This window comes from Podarcis liolepis (assembly GCF_965112155.1).
Source record: "Podarcis liolepis genome assembly, chromosome: 3".
In the NCBI taxonomy this organism is placed as follows: Eukaryota; Metazoa; Chordata; class Lepidosauria; order Squamata; family Lacertidae; genus Podarcis; species Podarcis liolepis.
The window spans coordinates 38864843-38885287 of record NC_139557.1 but is presented as its reverse complement, the minus strand read 5'-3'; the positions used below and the strand labels follow the sequence as shown (position 1 = coordinate 38885287).

General features: G+C 40.9%; 1 protein-coding gene across 5 annotated transcripts in view; it reads right to left on the bottom strand.

Moving 5' to 3' along the window:
- COL19A1 (collagen type XIX alpha 1 chain) overlaps positions 1-20445 on the bottom strand; it is a 188984-nt gene that overhangs the window by 14605 nt on the left and 153934 nt on the right. For all 5 annotated transcript variants that reach the window (XM_083497359.1, XM_083497360.1, XM_083497357.1 and 2 more), the window contains 15 exons: positions 17725-17778; positions 14637-14690; positions 13552-13596; positions 13265-13315; positions 13140-13184; positions 12680-12706; positions 11328-11381; positions 10640-10684; positions 6717-6761; positions 6559-6621; positions 6009-6044; positions 5828-5872; positions 3230-3400; positions 2744-2810; positions 689-817 (listed from right to left, as the gene is read on the bottom strand). In XM_083497359.1, the coding sequence (XP_083353485.1) occupies positions 689-817; positions 2744-2810; positions 3230-3400; positions 5828-5872; positions 6009-6044; positions 6559-6621; positions 6717-6761; positions 10640-10684; positions 11328-11381; positions 12680-12706; positions 13140-13184; positions 13265-13315; positions 13552-13596; positions 14637-14690; positions 17725-17778 (931 nt within the window). The remainder of the gene's footprint in view (positions 1-688; positions 818-2743; positions 2811-3229; positions 3401-5827; positions 5873-6008; positions 6045-6558; positions 6622-6716; positions 6762-10639; positions 10685-11327; positions 11382-12679; positions 12707-13139; positions 13185-13264; positions 13316-13551; positions 13597-14636; positions 14691-17724; positions 17779-20445) is intronic.

The window sequence follows — 20445 nt, the reverse complement described above, 5'->3', positions numbered from 1 at the left end:
TCATTATTTACTATCCCGCCCCCGTTTTTATTTTTACAGCATGTGTTCTAATTATTCTTCCTGTAAATCTAAATTGGCAATATTGGGTGTGTGTCAAGGATACATACTGAGGAGGTCTGATTCACTGGCATCTGGATGAGGCTGAACAAATACAAATAAATCACAGATTTCCCCCACCCAGTTAATCAATGCACACTGTCTTTTACAATCTGACAAGGAATGTATGCTAGATATGTTGCAAATCTAATTATGAAAATGTGAATACAATTAGATTTGCAATAAGAAAGATGCATTGTAACGTTCAAGTTTTAGATTTCCCCCTTATACGTTAATTTTTCAAATTTTACAGATTGGAGCCACAGGACTACAGACTCTATAGCTCAAATAACTGATCTGTGAGATGATGCTCTCATTACTAGGTTTGGTCTCAGTACTGCAAGTTTAGGAAAGGTGTGAATCAGTATCCTAATGTTAAAAGTTATTACGATTATTATGCATTGATTAGAAGTTTTTAATATACAAAAACACACACCTACTACGTGTTAATATATTGGTCTAGTCTGGAAAACAGTAGTATGGATTTAAAAGTTAATCATTAGGAAGCTAAATGTATATAGTTCCACCCAACTCTGAAGATATATTTTTTAAAATAAAATACATAGAAAGGCATTTGTTTTGGAAGCCCTACCTGGAGGTCCAGGTTCTCCGGGTGGCCCAGGTAGCCCATCTTTTCCTGGAAGACCTGGTTTCCCATGAGTTTGGGAAGCAAGCATGGCAGCGGGCAATTTGAGCTGAGATACAAACTGAGCCATCCTCTCTTCAGTTATATATATAAAAAAACCAAACAAAAAACATGAATTACATTATATGCCTGAGGACACTTAAAACAAGGGATCGCTATTCCATTCAACCATATATTTTAAAAGTAGCTGAGCTTCAAATTATTACTCATTCATCAACTTCAAAAGCAATATGGTATTCCAGTTTTCTGAACAACCAAACTGCTGGTGCTGTTCATACAGTTATGTACAATATATGCAATGGGGTAAACAGCAGCTTCAGGAGGTAATTTCAACCAGGAAAATGGTTAGGGAATAGAGTTTAAGCTCCATACTTCCCCCAATACCAAAGGATTGATCCAAGTTTGACACCTATGCAGATGTGTTTGTCATTTTTTTAAAAAAAGGGGGCGAGAGATCCCATCACAGAACTTCCACCATCTCCTGTCCTTGTGTCCTGATGCTGACTGAACCCTCTCCTTCCCCAACCCTGACTCAGCACAGGCATACAGATATGCACACCAGGCCATTTATGTTCCTTATCCATCTGATCCTAAAGAGGTCAGTGAATGAACTCAATGTGAGTAAACAGACAGACAAGAGAAGTAGTCTTTTTTTTTTGGCACCACCCGTTTCAGGAATAAGTGCACAACATATTCTAGTTTCTGGATAGGACAGCGCTGCCCACAAAAGATTGGACTTGCAGTTTGGGACTGCTTCTGGATTCAGTCCAGGGTGTTCAAGTGGCAGCACTTGGCCAAGGATGTATTTTTCCAGCTTAGGGCTAAGGCTGCTGCTGTAGCGTTGCCATTTCTTAGAGGAGGCAACAGTCCTTCATAGGACAATGCTCATCGTAATAGCCAGTCTAGACTACTACAGTCATGTGTGCTCTATATTGGGATAACTTGGAAGGTGGTTTACAAAATTCAAATGATCCAAATTCTTAATGGGGGATGATGACACGGAGAACAAGTTGCACAGGTTATTACATTGTTTCCACCAGTGCTTTTCTTCTGGGGGGGGAGGTGCCGGTACTGCATACCCTTGAGTACCCCCAGAAAAAAACACTGGTTTTTGCACTCTATTTAAGGTGCTGCTGCTAACATTTAAAGCACTAGATTAGAATTAGCCAACATGGTGCCCTCTATGTTGGGCCATACCTGACCACTGGCACTGTTGGTTGAGTTTTGGAGGGCACCATGTTGACTACCCCTGGATAAACTATATGGGGCTGTGCTATCTGCCTTTGCAGGGACAAATTAGCCATGAAGAAGAAGATCCATGATTAGGATCACGTTACGTTTAAAGACATTAACAACAGCCACAGAGTTGGGGCGGAAATTCAATTGGGTACAGTGGTGTTTGGGGAAGAGAGATTGTAATCTGCCCTTCTGTATTGTCTTCTTCACTGCTGCTGTTTGCCCCTGGAGGTAAAACACAATCATATGGGTCTGGTCTACTAGGTGCCTTATGATGCTCTTTCATGCCCTCTGTTGTCTGACATTCATAGGAAGCTGCCTTCTACAGAGTCAGGCCAATGGTTCATCTAGCTCAGTTAGTCCACACTGACCAGCAACAGCTCTCTGGGCTTCCATTCAGGCAGGGATTTTCCCGCAGCCCCACTTAGAGGGGCCATGGATTAAACTAGGGAGTTTCTGCATGCAAAGCAGATGCACCACTACCAAAGGCACGGCATTTCCTCATTGAACTGCTAATTGAAACATTTACTCATTTAGGTGGAAATAATAACAATTATTTTGTAGCAATCTAAAGGCCATTAGTGTTCACAGTGGGCGAATTAATCAGAATCTGTGCACTTAAACTACTTGTATAAGTGCAGCTGAATTCTCCCCCCCCCCTTTCGAATGCTATGTACAATGGGTACATAAATCACAGATGAAAGCAAATATTACTACTGTAGTCATTTTCTTCACATCATGCTTTCTGATACGTCATTTCCTCACCTTCAAAAACTCTAAGGACCTCTTGTCTGATATATTTTTTCATTTCTTCAAACGAAACTGAGTCAGCCTGGCAAAGACATGGAAAGAAAAGTAAAGATAGGTGTTGTCCAATCAAAATAAGGCAAACAGAATTTTGAATTTTGTTTTACAGTGTCCATTAAGAGCTTTGGAACAGTACAGGGAGTGGGAGGTTCTGTTCCTCGCCCCATTTTGCATGGGGGTCCCATTCCTGGCCCCTGCGAGCATCAGTGGAGCACGCATAAGACAGCCCTGCCTCCTTCCACCCCCCTTCTTCCCTCTTCCGGGTCCAAAAGGACCTGCGCATCAGTGATTGTGTGTCAATTGGATGTGCCTAAAACGGTCGTTGCCTATACAAACATTGGTAAAGATTATAGTTTAACGGAGAATATTGCAACAACTATAAAATTAGCTGAATTTACTTGGGCTTAGAAACATGTGTTTCTCTTCAAGAGCCAATTACCTTACCGGTAAGCCTGGGACCCCTGGTGAACCTGGAGGGCCCTTATGCCCTGGCGATCCGGGATTCCCTTTGTTCCCTGAGGGGCCCATGGGCCCTACAGACCCTTTCTCTCCTGGAAGGCCTGGCTTTCCTCTTTCGCCCTGCAGGCCCCTGTCTCCTGGTATGCCTTGATCCCCCTGTGCAAAACAGAGACAACGCTTTGTCACCTTTGTCTATGGTGACCCTTTCTTGTCTTGACTGCTGAGTTAAGAGCGCTGAAAACTATCACATTCAACTGCAAGATGATATGCAAAGAAAACCCTCAAAGATCCTTATAGCAGGTTGCGATACTTTACATGAAAAAGCAAATGCCAATACTATTTCCACTCTTGCTGTAACATTTGAGCTCTGTAAAAATAAAAACGAATGCATGTAGGAAGTTAAAGTAGATAATTCAGAGATGATAATAGGCAAGTGTTGGTTTTCAAAACCAGAACGGTCTTTTGAGGAAGACAGGAAAAAAAGGAATGGCTTCCGCAGTGCCACGCCTAATCAAAAACCTCCCTGCAGTGCTGCCCAATAAGCTAATGGGAAATCTAATAGTGAGCAAAATATGATAATAGCATGAGAAAGACTTGAAATGAGGTGCATATAAGTATAAACAAGTTTCAAGAATCTTACTGTGGCATGCAGTACAGGACATAAATCTCGAAATGTTAGAGTTACATATGGGTGGCCTTTTTCGTTCCATAAAAACTGTCCAGGGAACAATGGGTTGCGGCCAAGGCTGTATGTCTGATCACCCACCCAAAATGAAAAAGGGAAATAACAGTGAAAAGGAAACAGAAGAGCAAATGAAATTTTTAAATGAGAAACTGGGGTGAAGGGAGACCATGAAAATACAGGGATGGGGAAACCTGTGGCCCACCAGATATTGGTAGGCTGCAGCTGATCTCATCCCTGACCACTGGCCATGCTGAGTGGGGTGGATGGTTGGTAGTTGGAGCCCATATCATCTGGAGAGCTAGAGGTCTCCCAACTCGGATGTAAAGAATATACATGGAACAAACTACAGTGGTACCTCGGGTTACATACGCTTCAGGTTACATACACTTCAGGTTACAGACTCCGCTAACCCAGAAATAGTACCTCGGGTTAAGAACTTTGCTTCAGGATGAGAACAGAAATCGTTCTCCGGCGGCGCGGCAGCAGCAGGAGGCCCCATTAGCTAAAGTGTTGCTTCAGGTTAAGAACAGTTTCAGGTTAAGAACGGACTTCTGGAACAAATTAAGTACTTAACCTGAGGTACCACTGTAATAAGGAAACATGCGGTACGGACATTCCCATAATGTACAGGGGTTCAGGTTTGAAAAAATAACAATCTTATTCAGGGGTTATGTACAGCCTTGGTGATAAAGAATTAGGTTATTTAGTTCTCATGGGGGCAAATGATTAACAAAGATTTAATTCCTTGAGGAACAAAAATAAATCAAATACTGGAAGTCTAATCAGTAATGGTTTTCATATCTGTATCTGCTTGGTCATTTTCTTTGGTTGTAAAGAACTGCATCCTAAAAATGAACTGCTAGTCTGCTATAAGGGTTAGTCTAAAGCTTTGTGAGTACCTCGGGTTAAGTACTTAATTCGTTCCAGAGGTCTGTTCTTAACCTGAAACTGTTCTTAACCTGAAGCACCACTTTATCTAATGGGGCCTCCTGCTGCTGCCACGCCGCCGGAGCCCAATTTCTGTTCTTATCCTGAAGCAAAGCTTTTAACCTGAAGCCCTATTTCTGGGTTAGCAGAGTGTGTAACCTGAAGCGTATGTAACCTGAAGCGTATGTAACCCGAGGTACCACTGTATACTTTTGGACATTTACTGTGGAATCATATGCATGCCTATTCTGAAGTAAGGTAAGTCCCACTGAGTGCAGAATTGCAGCCGTAATGAAGGATTCCTATGAAGGCCACAAATGTTTCTTTCCTCTTCATAGTCTTCAACTGTGCATCGAAAGCACAAACTGTATAGCAAATATACATTAGAAGAACATAAAGTGGGGTGGGGAAAATAAGCAAGACAACTTGCCCCCTGAAAAGTGGTACTGAATTATGATTTCATAAAATGTTTGACTCGTTTAAATTATGGTACATATTTTGCAACTAACTGTGGACGTGGTGAGAAAAGGGCAGAGAGAAAATTAAGTATCACAGGCAAAGGTTGAAAACCTTTATGCCAATCAATTTGACCTCTAAATCAGTTTGATTTCCACTGGCTTAATCTTTGCTACTAACTATAATTGAGACTTCAGGTTCAAGGACTCCTATGACTTGTGATACAATTTTGGACTAATTGAATCTACAAGGTATTCATATTTAGAGTTTAAATAGTTATGATAGAATACTGAGTGGGAGCAAAGCTAAAACCTTTGCAATCTAACCATTCAAATTAATCAACAGTCCAAAATACTTACAAATGATTAACATTCAAAGAACCCACAGTATAATTCTAGTTACTGCTAACGATTTGAGAGTAGAGGCTGCTAATATTTGAAATGCTGCACCACCCTGTTCTTGACAAAATTGATGAAATTCAAGTAACCAAACCTCTATGTAAAAATATAACTTACTCGTTCTCCTTTGGGACCTCTGTCACCAGGCTTACCCAATAAACCCTGGAAAAGGGAAGACAGTCTTAAGAATGCAAGCCTCTAGCTATGAGAGTTTAGATACTGATATTCCACTGTGGCCCAAAGCAGAAGAATTACAATTTGCATAGAACCCAGATTGAACAAACCATGGCTTTCCTACCTGAGGGCCAGGTAATCCATCCTTTCCATTTATGCCCTAGGAAAAATAATAAGGATCTTTCTATTACAAAATACTTTTGGTCTCTTATAAGCTATACATATTTTGTATATGAGTGAGTGAGAAGGGAGAAATAATGTGGGGGGAATATAGTTGATTAAAACAACGGCAGAAGTTTGAATAAAGCAGGGATGAAGCAAAATGGCAGTTAAACAACGTCTTAGGTTAAACTATGGCATATTGAGGGCTCCACATTCTTTGTCTCTCACACATGAGGCAGTTGAGGAATAGAAGAGGGAGAAAAAGTTTTAGTACAGTGAGAAGGGGGAAACACTGAAAAGAAAAAAGTGGCTGTTTTAAACAATGGAAGAAGTTTGAATAACACGGGGATGGAGACACACTGAAAGGAAAATGGTGGTTTTGGAATACAACTCCCATCATACCTAGCTAGCAGGACCAATGGTCAGGAATGATGGGAACTGTAGTTCAAAAACAGCTGGAGATCCAAGTTTGGGAAATTCTGTACTAGCATGTAGTATGCTGAATTACTTACTGGTATTCCAGCTGGCCCTTCTGGTCCAGGAAAGCCAATATCTCCAACAGGTCCCCTTTCACCCTAAAGGTAACAAAAGAATAACACATTTCTGACAAATGAAGAAAACAAGCATGCCAGTGTACTGCAAGGAAGCACTCAAAGATACGTTCACTTACTGGTTCACCAGGGATCCCTGGTGGTCCTGGAGCACCATGCTTTCCCTGTGGAAATTAAGGGGGGGGGGAAGATTATTAAGAATATGAAAAGGAACATTGGCTATTCATTGCGAATGCTCTTACCAGCTGAGGTGAATAAGATACCCAATATGCCAAGTTATATCTACCAACAACCATGGGAAACACGTGATAGATGTTTGGGCCAACCCTGTGAGTTCTGACAAAGCTCAAGACAGATGGCAAATACAGCCTCCCACCCTGAAAGCGTCTACTTGGGTGAAAGGAGAAAAATGAAGAATTCAGATCAGTGGTACTTAAGGAAAGGACTACATACTGACTGCAGGTGCTGGTGACATTTCACATCATAATGAAGCATTATGATGTCACTGGTCCTCTCAGGGACTTGAATGTCATTTTATTTTTGAGGAAGAGGGGGGGGGGAATGAGACACGAGAAAAAGTGTTGTGCTAATCCAAGAAGGAATAAAGAGAGAATAAGAACAAAAGAACATTGAAGAAGAAAAGCAGAAGAGAAAGTGCTGTCCTGTGTGGGCAGGGAAAGGAGGAACCACCTAGGGCCCCACGACTTGTGCTTGATATATCCAGCATATTGGATATATGCTGCTACACTGTAAGATTGCTACACAGCTGCTACACTGTAAGATTGTTACTATTTCCTACTTTATACAGTGGTACCTCGGGTTACATGCGCTTCAAGTTACATATGCTTCAGGTTACAGACTCCGCTAACCCAGAAATAGTACCTCGGGTTAAGAACTTTGCTTCAGGATGAGAACAGAAATCATGCTCCGGCGGCGCGGTGGCAGCAGGAGGCCCCATTAGCTAAAGTGCTACTTCAGGCTAAGAACAGTTTCAGGTTAAGAACGGACCTCCGGAGCGAATTATGTTCTTAACTTGAGGTACCACTGTACTATCAAGAAAGAACTCCATGAAAGGTTAGTAATTCAGAGAGAAAACTAAGTAAGACCCTTTCTCCTTGACAGCTGTCAATGTATGGGGAGTTTACTCCAAAGGTGTTCAACAGCCTGAGAGGCCACAGAAGCAACAAGACACAGATGTTGAAAGCAACCAGGTGATGATTTGAGCAGAGGAATTCTACAATAGAGAGAGTTCCAAAACAATGCAGTTCTTAGAGAAAGCAGAGAGAGAGAGAGGACATGCCAATTGGAGAAGTAAGTCTGGTCACAGGCCAAAGGCAGAAGACACTGGACTTAGTGAGGTGATCTGCATAGCGGAAGTAAACAAGGAACAAGACAGGGAAGTTGTCCAGTGCAAATGGGTAGCACCTATCTTTGTATTAATGGGACTTGATTATTAAAAAGCATAACAAGGTTGATGTGAACATCCTTGCCAGAATGCTTAACAATATTTCTACTATGGAGCAAGACATTGGACATATCCACTGGGAAACCCGTAAGGAATGAACATTTGTGGTTAACCTAAGGGTCTGCTTCACTACTGATCTTTAATGTCTGAGGCAGTGTATAAATTTAATCTTAGCCAGAGTAGATAAATTACCTTATTTTTTAAGGATATTTAACTATTTTGGAGAGGTTGCCAAAATTAAACTATTTAGTATCTTTTGTTCTTCACTAGACAGTAAACTGAATGGGTTCACAAAAGCACTTAATGAAAATTGTATAAACTACTGGCTGCCTTTTTAAAAAAAACCATGATACACTTTCATAATTAAAAAGCAATTCCTGAACTGCACGGGAGCTCTTCCAAGAGTAATAAGTTAATCTGCATAAAATTACTTCATTATCCTAAAGCTTCAATGGCTCTTTTTTCAACAGAGACTGCAGGTTTTTTTTTGTTTCTTTGTTTAAATAACAAATCATGCATTTCTTTCCCATTGGACCATGAATACGCAAATCAAAACGTCAGTGGATTTACTTTTATCTACACCAAAGCCTTTTGAGGGTTTCTAAAGGAATTTCTAGAGGAGGGGTGGGGCACCTCAAGCCTGGGGGCCAAATGAAGCACCTCTGTTCAGTTCTTGGGACTCTCCCCCAGGCCCAGGCCACACACTTTACTCAAGTGCTTTTGCCTGACTCTGCACTCTCTGCATAATATTTTGTCTGTCTGGAATGTGTCCTTGACTGGATTCAGGATATAGAGATGGTGTCGGTGTAGAAACCTCTGGTTTTTATATGTCTAGAATGCAGCCTATAAACATAAGTAATATATTGCTCCACCCACTTTAGCCCATGACCCCGGCTACCACTGGCAAGTGGCCCCTGAATGTTTGCCCCTAAGGGAATGCAGCCCTTGGTTCCCTACCCCAGTTCTAGAGACTTAGGTTGCAACTATACATTGTAGCCACTGTGCGGCCACTGCTAAAAACCACAGCTCTGCGTCTTATGCTTCTCGCTTCTCCAAAACATCTCCTATGGTAATTGTACAGTGGTACCTCGGGTTAAGTACTTAATTCGTTCTGGAGGTCCGTACTTAACCTGAAACTGTTCTTAACCTGAAGCACCACTTTAGCTAATGGGGCCTCCTGCTGCTGCCGCGCAGCTGGAGAACGATTTCTGTTCTCATCCTGAAGCAAAGTTCTTAACCTGAAGCACTATTTTTGGGTTAGCAGAGTCTGTAACCTGAAGCGTATGTAACCCGAGGTACCACTGTAATGCCACAATCAGTTATTTGACCCTCCACTTCGCTGGCAGCTGCTTGCAGTGTCAGAGAAACTTGCAACACTATGACCTCACATGTGCACATTTTCGCCTTACGAAATGTCGGGGAGGATGCCATTTTACAAAATCTAAAAACAAACAAGCCACCGCTACCACACCAACTCTCAGGTTACATTACCTTTCAAAGCAAGGGCAGGGCCTGGCTTCTAAGAAAGAATTAGCCCACACCCTAAAATGGATTTCTCTCAAATTCTAATATTTTCAGAAGCAGCTTATATTGTGTTTTTTTCAATCGCTGGTTTATGAAGGTCACCCCTGGGACAAATATAATTAAGCACAAAACTGGGTGTGTTACCACCTAGCTGCCAGTGATCTGCTCCCCTACACTGGTATGACTTGTGACATAGAGAAGGGCTGAGGTTTAACTGATGTGAGAATGAAAAGTGGTGATGGGTGCAGGTGATGGAGGCAGGGACTTGAGGAACAATGGCAGAGAGGAGTAACAAAGAAAGAAGGGCTCTTAGGAAGGAAATGGATCAAGGGAAAGAAGGATAAAGGTCACAGAATGTTAATATCCTAAAGTGCCTAATTATATGCTATACACAGATACATGTAATGAAAGGCTGATGGTTGCTTTGGAGCTTTGAGAGTGGGATTTGAAGTGGAAGTGTTGGGTGATCACAATGCTTAACCCTTTCTCCATTTACTGTATCTTTTCACCAAATTTTCCAACACACCACTCTCTCCCCACCAGGATTCCAAACACACATGGAGCTTTACAGTGAGGGAGGGGGAGTGAATGAATGAATGAATGAATGAATGAATTTATTAATACGGTCACAGACCAGCGTCGAGGGAGGGGGAGTGACTTGGGGAGCGAATGTTAGTGGAAAAGCAGTTGCACTCTATTTGTTGAGGTGAAATGCCATAAAGTGGCCTTAAGAATTTGGCTTGTTTGCAAATCATTAATCATAATTCCTGATTCACATGTAACTGGAAGGCACGGTCAATTGTGGCCTTGTTTCACCACTTGTGCAAAAAGCAAAGCAAAGTGTAAGCACAGGGACTGTGTGTGCGTGCACACAGTTTGTGCACATCCTGGCTTATTAAACATGCAAATGCAGTCATTATTTCCCCAACAATGGAGGCCTCTGTTTGCGCCAATTCATACATGCCACTTTCTAGCAAACTTTACCACCTATTCCATGTACAATTAACGTTATTTCTCTCAATATTAAGACAGTATCTTTAGGACTATACTTACAGGTACTCCTGGAACTCCTGGAGGACCTGCTGGTCCGCGGTCTCCCTAAGAAATTAAAAATTAAAATAAAATAATGATCTGATTTCAAGGCCATATACTTGATCAGGTGCATGAGAGACTATGGGAGGCAAGAAGGCATAATGAGTTTCAAGAGTACTAGGCCAAATAATCCCAGTAAATACTCACCCAGTTTGCATGTAACACAAACCACAGCTTAGCATGAACACGTGAACATGTGGATTCCCAGAGAGGAGACTGTGGTCACTGTACCCTCATCTCACTTTGGCCATCCTGCTGCCAATCAATCTATGCAGGGTTAAGCCATGGATTGGCTTCATTTGTCATCCAAAAACAGACTTGTAGTTGACTTGCTCCAGAGTCCAGATAAACCATAAGCTGATTGTTTGGCTTAGAATTACATATGAACTGACAGACCGTAGCCTCTGATTTCCCCCCCATGGAAATACAAACGAAACACACACGCAAACCATAATCTAAAGGTCAAGGATGTTATGCTTTTTGTGTCTGGAGACTATTAAATTTGATTTAATTAAAACAAAAGCTCAAGGACACCTAGCTCTGTGACCTTTATTTACCCTTTCTTCTCAACAGTGATCAGTGTCAATCACGAATGCATGAAAACACGTAGTGAAAAGAAACAGGTCAGGTTTAATTATTTAAATCCTACCTTTTCTCCAGGAAGTCCCTCTAATCCTGGCAGTCCCATTGGACCCGGTTCTCCCTTGTAAAGAAGAAGATTATTGCTGAAAAGTTCTACATCCTCAGTAAATAAAGTTAAGCATCCAATTTCAGAGTATTTCACAAGCTGCTAACCACGCTGTTTACTTGGAGGTGGCAATTTTTACCCTATTGAGTGTTCTAATGACTTGAGAATAAAAATTGCTCCCAGATTCGGATTGTGCTTATTTTCTGAATAAACATTTCAGTTTTGATTAAAAGTCCTAGTCAGGGATGGATGAATCATTTGATGAGTATGCTTCATCAAGGTCAGCTCTTAAGCCTGATTTCGATCCAATGACAGAAAGCTACTTCTCACAGAGGCTGCAAATCAGTGTTTGGCCAGTACTACTACAGGTAGAGGCTCCAAGGAGTAAATGCTTTTCCATACAAATAATTCCCTGTCAAGGAAAAGGGCTCTAGCCTTCTTCTTTTTTTGTATGGAATATTCATTTATGAAAGCCCTCCCCTGCAGCCTGAAAAATGCTTGTTTACCACCTCAGTGAGTGCTAAGCCTCTGAGGGTATGTGCTGTCAGCTGGGAAAATGGATAACACACTTATTTTAAGAACCCTGTGAGCATATCCCTCAGTAAAAAGTATGGTTGTCGAAGGCAGGCAGCAACCTTTTGGGAGGTTCGCATACTTGCCAAGCTCGAAAGTACAGGTGTTGAAAGGAAAGAAATTCCTAGCTCCCAAACAAAGGGAAACTTGAAAGAGAACCTTAGCTGAATCTTGCAGCTGGAGTAACTAGGGAAGTAACCTGCTGACCTTTCACTGGGAGTGGAAAACTCTGTTTTAGGTAAGTACCCCGTCTCTGCATCAGACATCCTTCCTAGTTCTTATTTCTACCAAATAAGCAGTGCTACATTCTTAAATCACCAATGTTACTAGATAGAGGTTTTGGGGTGTATACTTAACGTTGCTATGGTTCCAAGTTACAGATGTAAAATCTAACCTGAGTTGCAACAAGGTTAAGTAGCATTAAGTTAAAAAAGCGAAACAAAACAAAACAAAAAACACCACAATAAAGAGGATCATGTATCCACCAGTCCCCAGCTCTATTCAATTTCCTCACATAATACCTCTCAACAAGTGGTAATTAAAAATAGTAAGTATTGTTTCATTCTGTAAACAAATTTAAGCCTCGCTGTACCAAAAGGAAATAGGTAGCAGAGTTCTAATAAATACTAATAATTTTTATCTTCTGAATTAGAAAATGAATTTGAAATTAGGCTGGGGGTGGGAATTAGTGAACACCCATCCTATCAGATATTTAAGATACATTTAAACTAGTTACATACCACTGCTCCGGTGTCACCTTTTGGGCCCTGAAAGACAAAGAAACAAATATTATTTATTTATTGTATTATGTTTTTATCTTTCCTTTCTTCCACGCTGGGACACAAGGTCCACAGGCAGTCTCCACCTTAGGCATTGACCAGATGGAAACCTGAGAATACCTGGAAGGGCATTTCAGCTGACCCTGCTGCTCCAAAATACAAAGGGAAATCATAAAGAAAACCATGTCTATACTAGTAAAATGAATTATCCCTGTTTCCTTATATCAGGCTTGTTGTTCGAAAGAAAGAAAGAAGCATTTGTGTGCAACTTCTGAAATGCAGTTTTAGGCTTCAATCTTGTGCACACCTACATGGGAGCAAGTCCTGTTGAATTCAGCGGGACATATTTCTGAGGAGATACGCATAGGTTTGCACTGAGACACTATATTCATATCAAAGACTACAGTAATGGAATACTTACAGGCGCCCCAGGTGGACCAGCATATGTGGGAACGTTGGCACCCCCCTACAGTGGGAGAAACACTGCGTTTGAATCCATGCAAAGTGACTACAACTGCAGAATACTAGACCACAGACCATAAATACCTGTAGTTTATATAGGCTGCTCATGCCATTTCCTTCATTGTACGGCACACCCTGAAAAAGTGAAGAAAAGAAAGGATAACAAACTCTAATCTCCAACGAAGCACAAACACACACACAAAATTTTAGCTGGTGCATCAACATGAAAACAGAGCCTTTCCTATGGAGGTTTGGGCCACAATAAATCAGTTGCGCTGCTTCAACTCTCAGGAATCAGTGAGGTACAGGATTTTTCTGCAAAAACATGCTTAGGACCCCCAGCTAGTGACAGTATCATATATTTCACTTACGGGTGGTCCGGGAGGTCCAGGTTTTCCAGGAATACCCTCGTTTCCCTGAAGTGCAATAAAAAAACCCACCATGAATATCTCTTTTCAACATATGTACAAGCAAGGTAAGCAACAACCATATTTAATAGTAAACCCCCCCCAAAAAAGGTACTTTCAAACATAGATGTTAGTTGCCTTGTACTTAAAATTCAAGTTTGAATATAAACCAGAATGCCTGGTGCCTATCTATGCAATGTGAGTCACTACAGCTAAAGGACATAAAATGCCTTCCATTCCTTTCCTTGCAGAATTTCATCAGGGACAGAGTTCACAATAGCAACCCTTAGTGAATGCTACAAGGTACTATCTATGACTGCTCCTTAGCAGAACACAGAATTTAGCTGACAGCTTATTATAAAGAGTAATAAGACTGGGGAAGGAGTATGAGAATACCCTGTTGAAGATAATATTTTAATTTTTCTATATATAAAAAATAACCACCATGAATTAATGCTGACAAAATTGTCTTTGGAGCATATCAAAGAAAAACAGGCGGTTCATTGTTGTTGCTGTCTTCCTGCAGCAAGTAGCACTGATGTTGATTTATCTATAATATAGAACACATTGCTGTGGATAAGCATACCGTTGTGCAGCTCAGTTTTCTGTTGCCCTGAACTTCAATTCCTTAACACAAAGATGAGAACCGCAGATGGGCTGTGGGAGGTCCCAGAAGTGCTGTTGATGCTGAAATCTTCAGAGAACTCTAAAGTTAAGATTCTAAAACCTGTGTTTTAGAACCCTAAAAAAAAGGGGGGTCTTGGTGTCGATTTCGTCCCTAAGTGCATATGCAGTCAAACTCAAATCACTACCTGGCTAAATCTGTGCCTTTAACTAGATGAAATCAGAATACAATATATAGTTATGTGCAATGTGACTGATATGTCTTACTGAAACCTTCACTCTTGGCATTTCAAAAAATCTAAACAAAATTAAAGACTGTACTGATATTGTTTTCATTAAACAGCCTACGAGAAAAAAGAAGTTCAGTAAGCTAACAACAAAATGGTTTGAGGCGTGTAAATATAATATGTAAAGGGATAATGTACCTTTTCACCTTTTGTCCCTGGTGAGCCTGGGTGTCCAGGTCTTCCGACAGCCCCCTGAAAAACATTTATTTACTTTTTATTATATTCATTTATTTCATAAAATGTATACACTGCTTGATTGTAAAATACCTCAAATCCACTGACAAAAAGATAAAACAACAGAATAAATGAAAATTCACAACATACAAAAGTTTAAATACTAAAACAGGTTTAAATGAGCTCAAATTTCTAAACAAGAATGTTTGCAGCAGGTGCCAAAAAGAGTCCAACAAAGGCGACTGCTTGATCTCAATAGGCAGGGATATATATATATATATATATATATATATATATATATATATATATATATTTGCTTTCGTAGATTTTCACGGGTACAGGAATGCAGGTTTTGGTGTCTTCGGGTGTCTTCCCGTGTAAGAGTTGGGGTGTCTAGGCGACGTTTCGACAAGGTCTCACTCGTCATCTTCAGGCTGGTGCTTTCGGCTTCTTGTTACTGGAACAGAGCAGGATCTCAGTGTTTGAGTTCCTATAAATACTGTTGAGGGGGTGTGGTGTATAGCCTCCAACGTTCTGGGCAGAGAGGAAGTTCCCAGGTTAGTGTGCCTTTTCTTCTTTTGTTCCTTAATTACTTGAGGGATATCTTGAGTGATTTCTTGAGTGATATTCTGAGTACCACTTAGGTGGGTCATTAAGTGTGGACCACACCCCCTCAACAGTATTTATAGGAACTCAAACACTGAGATCCTGCTCTGTTCCAGTAACAAGAAGCCGAAAGCACCAGCCTGAAGATGACGAGTGAGACCTCGTCGAAACGTCGCCTAGACACCCCAACTCTTACACGGGAAGACACCCGAAGACACCAAAACCATATATATATATATATGTGTGTGTGTGTGGGTGTGGGTGTGGGTGTGTTAAAATACTGTTTTAGTCAGATTCTGCAAGTTGTACTTTTTGAAGGTCATTTTAAATGGATTCACTTTTTTTTGCCCAAGATTATACTTCTGATAAATTGCTATATCCCGCTGATGAGCCTCTGCTGGGTGAAGCTTACTATAAAAATATATATAGTGGGTGAAAGCTATGCTTCTGATAACACCCTCTGCCCTACAGTAAGCTACCTACAACCATTTGATATTGATCCTTTCTGAAACCACTGTTGATGCTCGAATGACAACTCCAATGTTGAAATGTTGTTCATTACAGTTGCTAAATTAAGAACAGGGGGTTGTATCCAGTGCAGCTGAAATGCAACAATGCTCATGCAAAGGGAGTATTTCACGTCCAACACCAGAGCAGCATCTGAAAGTCCATCCTGTGGATCAAGGCACACCACTCATGAAATCTGCCTCTACCCAATTTCCCCCACCCCACTGCAGCCTCCTATTCTACATCTCAGGCTCCCCTTCAGTGCTTTTAAGGTTTTTTGATGCATACTGGAAACGGCACTAGGGAGAAGCTCTGGGAATTCATCTTACTCAAGCATCATTGTGCTGGTTTGAATACAACTCAATGAAGGAAAGGAAAGTGATAACAATTACAACCTGTCTGCATAATGCATGACTCACCAAGCTAAACGGGGCCCATCAGCTATGAATTGTAGACTGCCAAGTGACTGACAGCCCTATCTTTATTGTCTGAAACAGGAAGCCTATACAGGAGGTTTAGCAAGCCCTTGGTGATCCACATTTCCTAAGTAGCATAGTGCATCACAAGCTACTGAGACCCAATCTGGATAACTGCAACTCTCTTATGTCTTTACCCTCCTCTTCTCACCCATTCAAGAGCAAAAGAGAGAGGCAGAGAGATGGAGAAAGTTTATATTTAGATGGTTGCTGCGGTCGAACATTTCTTACAGATGCAACCATAAACTATTCCTGATATAAGAACAATGGATTGAACGAGCACAGCTCAACATATTTGGACAACACAACACGCTGAAGCTTCTAACCTCTACCCCTCATGAACGAAGGACAGAAAAGGAGGAGGAGGAAGAGCAGGAGATATTGCAGGAATCACTCATGCTCACAACAAACCACGGTTTCTTGTTGCATTTGAAACTGGCCCATACATCATTTGACTTATTTCACATATTCAATCCATATATTTACAATAAATATAATGGGGTGGGGAGGGTCAATGAATAAAACAGGGATTCTTCACAACATAATGTTAAGTTTTAACATGTGAGTTTTCAGGACAGCATTGTTTTATGGGTTACTGTTGTACAAAACCCATTAGGTCTGCTGAAGACAAAATTGTGGCCTTAAATCAGAAAAAGAAGCAGGTTGGGGGAGGAATAGTAACAAAAATCAGCCTGAATATCACTTATCGACTATGTCTATGGGACTAGAAACTCACATAAGGTTACCTGTCCTCTTAAATGCTAAGGCACTCTGCGCAAACAAATGTCTTAATTTAGTGGAGGTCATGCATAAAAACGGTATTTATGCATATCTACTTGTCCCAGGCTATGAATGGAAATGCACATTTGAATGCACAGCCAATTTGGAAACAACGCAGTGCGGGCAGAGGATACTAGTGTTCTGATGTGTATCCAGTTTATGTCTGTGTTTCTAATCCAGAAAATGATATGCATGGAAGTCTGCTTTCACATGAAGATCTCTTTATCTGCTTTGGAGTATGAGAGTTTAAATTGGATTAACAAGCTCTCTAAAGCTTTTAGCCCAGCTCTGGTTTATATAACTAAGAAATACTGGTCCTGGGTTCTTCCACCAAGCACTCTTGCTACACAACAGTCTTGCTACACCGACTGTAGTTACTTTTAGGTGGTATTCGGGTTGCACAACTAAAGTTGTGCAGCCAAGCTGTCCACCCCTCACCTCCTGCAACCCCCCAGACTTTTTGAGGTGAGGAAAGTGCATTGGAACTCAATAAATAGCCTATGTGGCCTATTCTCCACCACAAGGTTTGCGCAAACAAATCAGGATGGATGCTCAATAAACAGGTCATCTGGAAATGTCCTTTCACTCAATTTAGAACAATCCCTCCCTGTTAAAGCCTGATCAACAGGTGCAGCAATGCTGTGCTCAATGAGTTAATTGATAAGGATGGCGCACAGACTTACTGAAGGTCCAGAAGGCCCTGCTACACCAGGAAGTCCTGGAATACCTTGAAGACCCTGAAATGAATAAAAATAAAAGATGATACACATACATATTTCTATATTTGTGAAAATATGGAACCACTGACCTTTTTTTCTAAAATATGTACATCCTTGCAAATAGCATTCTTGTAGTTAAACAGCATATTCTATTCAATTCACTGGGATTACTTGGAATAGTTAACAGTGCTATCCTGCACATGTCTACTCAAACCCCATTGCTTTCACTGGGATGTTCTCCCAGGCAAAATGTGTTTCAGATTACAGTCTAAATCTGTATAGTAGGGAGAGCTTTCTTTTTATGCAAAATACAAGGATCGTGCCACCGCATCACAAGTCTCCTCTGCATTTCTCATTTAATTGTTTTCATTTTGAAGGCTCTTCTTTTAAATGCTGATACAGTGTATTATATAATGTTAGCATTATTGTGATGACTTATTAAGTCGCACAATAAATACATTTGATTAATCTTGCTTAGATTGTTGTTGTTTTTCCTTTTCGGGACATCAACAGCTTCCCCACCCGCCAATAATGGATGATAGTTGAAGTAGCTCTCTGATACCTAAGGTATGTAACTAGAGTATTGATTTCTTTTGACATTAGTGCTTTTTTAATAAAGAAGAAAGTAATAAAGTATGGATCTGGGGCACAACATGTAATCACCTAGTATCTATTTCTCTTTGACTCAGTGAACAGGGATCTGTTTTATGTTTTGGAAATTTATTTATTTAAGAATAATATCCTATTTTATAGCCCCACAAGAGGCTCTCAAAGTGATTTACTTGACTATCTACTAGTATGGCACATTTATTAGCATGAATTTAAACAGCTACACATTTGGCTTCATCACAGAGGGTGAAAACTAAACTGTTCCATACAACTTTTACACTTTGCCTCACAAACAATAGGAAGTGTCAAGACAGACAGACTAGTTTGACAGTGTTTCCTTCTTCCAATAAAACCTTTGGAATTTTAGTTCTATGAGATGCGGTTGAGGATCTGCAATAGAGAATACAGTTGTACCTTGTAAATTGAATGGAATCTGTTCTGGAAGTCCGTTCGACTTCCTAAGCATTCGAAAACCAAAGTGTGGCTTCTGATTGGCTGCAGGAAGCTCCTGCAGCCAATCGGAAACTGCAGAAGTCCCGTCGAGCATTTGCAAACCAGAGCACTCACTTCTGGGTTTGCGGCATTTGGGAGCCAAAACGTCTGAGTACCAAGGCGTTCAGGATCCAAGGTATGACTGTACTCAAACAACAATTCACAAGATTCTTTGGGGGAAGGCTGGATGTTTCATGTGGTATATATTAACCACATATCAACACAGTGCAATTTTATTGTTCCTTTTATCCTGTTCACCACGATAGTCCCCCCCCCCCAAGTTGTGGTATAGAGATTCTTGCAAATAAATAGTGAAATCAATTTAAGCGTGTAATGCAATTATGCTCTGAATGCAGGATGGATTATTTCTGCAGGACGCTTTTTAGGAGCAGTATCCAATGAAGTCTGGTTGTTAACCACATGGTTGGTGGTTCGAACCCACCCAGGGATGGCTGTGGGCAAAATTCCTGCAGTGCAGGGGGTAGGACCAGATGACCCTCTTGGTACCTTCCAACTCTTCGATTCTTAGATTCCTTTCTATGAACTTATGTTTGTGCAATGGAAACTCCCCTCTTTTTCTTCTCCTCACACACCACCTAGGGAGCAGATTTGGGAAGGGTGCGGGGAAAGAAGAGAGGGAGGGGAAGTTCTGTTGTGCAAATGGAAATCCTTTCACTAACAAAACTACTTTGTTGTAAAGCAACCTTTGCCTATACAGTATATGTACTCATACTTTGCATGTCTACGACAGGGATGGGGAACCTGTGGACTTCCAAATGTTCCGAGGCTACAAATCCCATCACCCCTGACCACTGGCTGAGCAGCATTTGTTTGGAGCTTGTACATGGTTCCCACATGCTGCGTTTGTGCATGACAGTAAAAAGAAAAGTAGAAGCTATGTGTGCACCACCAGATTTTGGCAGACCGGCTAACGTTCTGTTTCAGCAACAACAAAGCATAAAAACTAGTGCAAGCCATACCAATTGCTCTAATGTAAAAAGGACATATTTTATTATCCTGGATGAGAATAAGCCCCAAAACAAGAACAAAAGGCTAAGAGAAAGAAAGAGAAATAAGGCAAAAATAGGTTCAGGGACAGGTTACAATAGATGTTACATTTTAAGATATCTCTCACCTGTTAAAAAGAAACTGACAGTGAAGTTTGTCCAAAGTTCTGTGAAACCCAATACATTACAACATTGGCTTGAAGTACAACCCAACTTTGTTGCTCCTGAAACTTTGTACCTTTCAGACCCACTAATGAAATCACTGTTGGCAGTGTAATCTCCTGAAAGTAGCATTAATTTACCCACTTACAGTGCACCAACCTAGAGCTACTGCTAAAATGTAACAGCCACTGAAAAGTGCCGGATCGCCTAAGGAGCTGATGAACTGCACAGCAGTAGGACTCTTGCTTAGTAACTGAACGAATCCATATGGCACCCCACTGAACCAATAAAAAGTTTTGCCCAGAACGAATTTGCTCTGGAGTCTCTTAAAAGACTAAATGCCAATTATAAACTGGCCTTTTTTATTATTACTTGCTCAGTTGCCTCTTGGTTCTCAGCAGTAAGGTATTGTTAA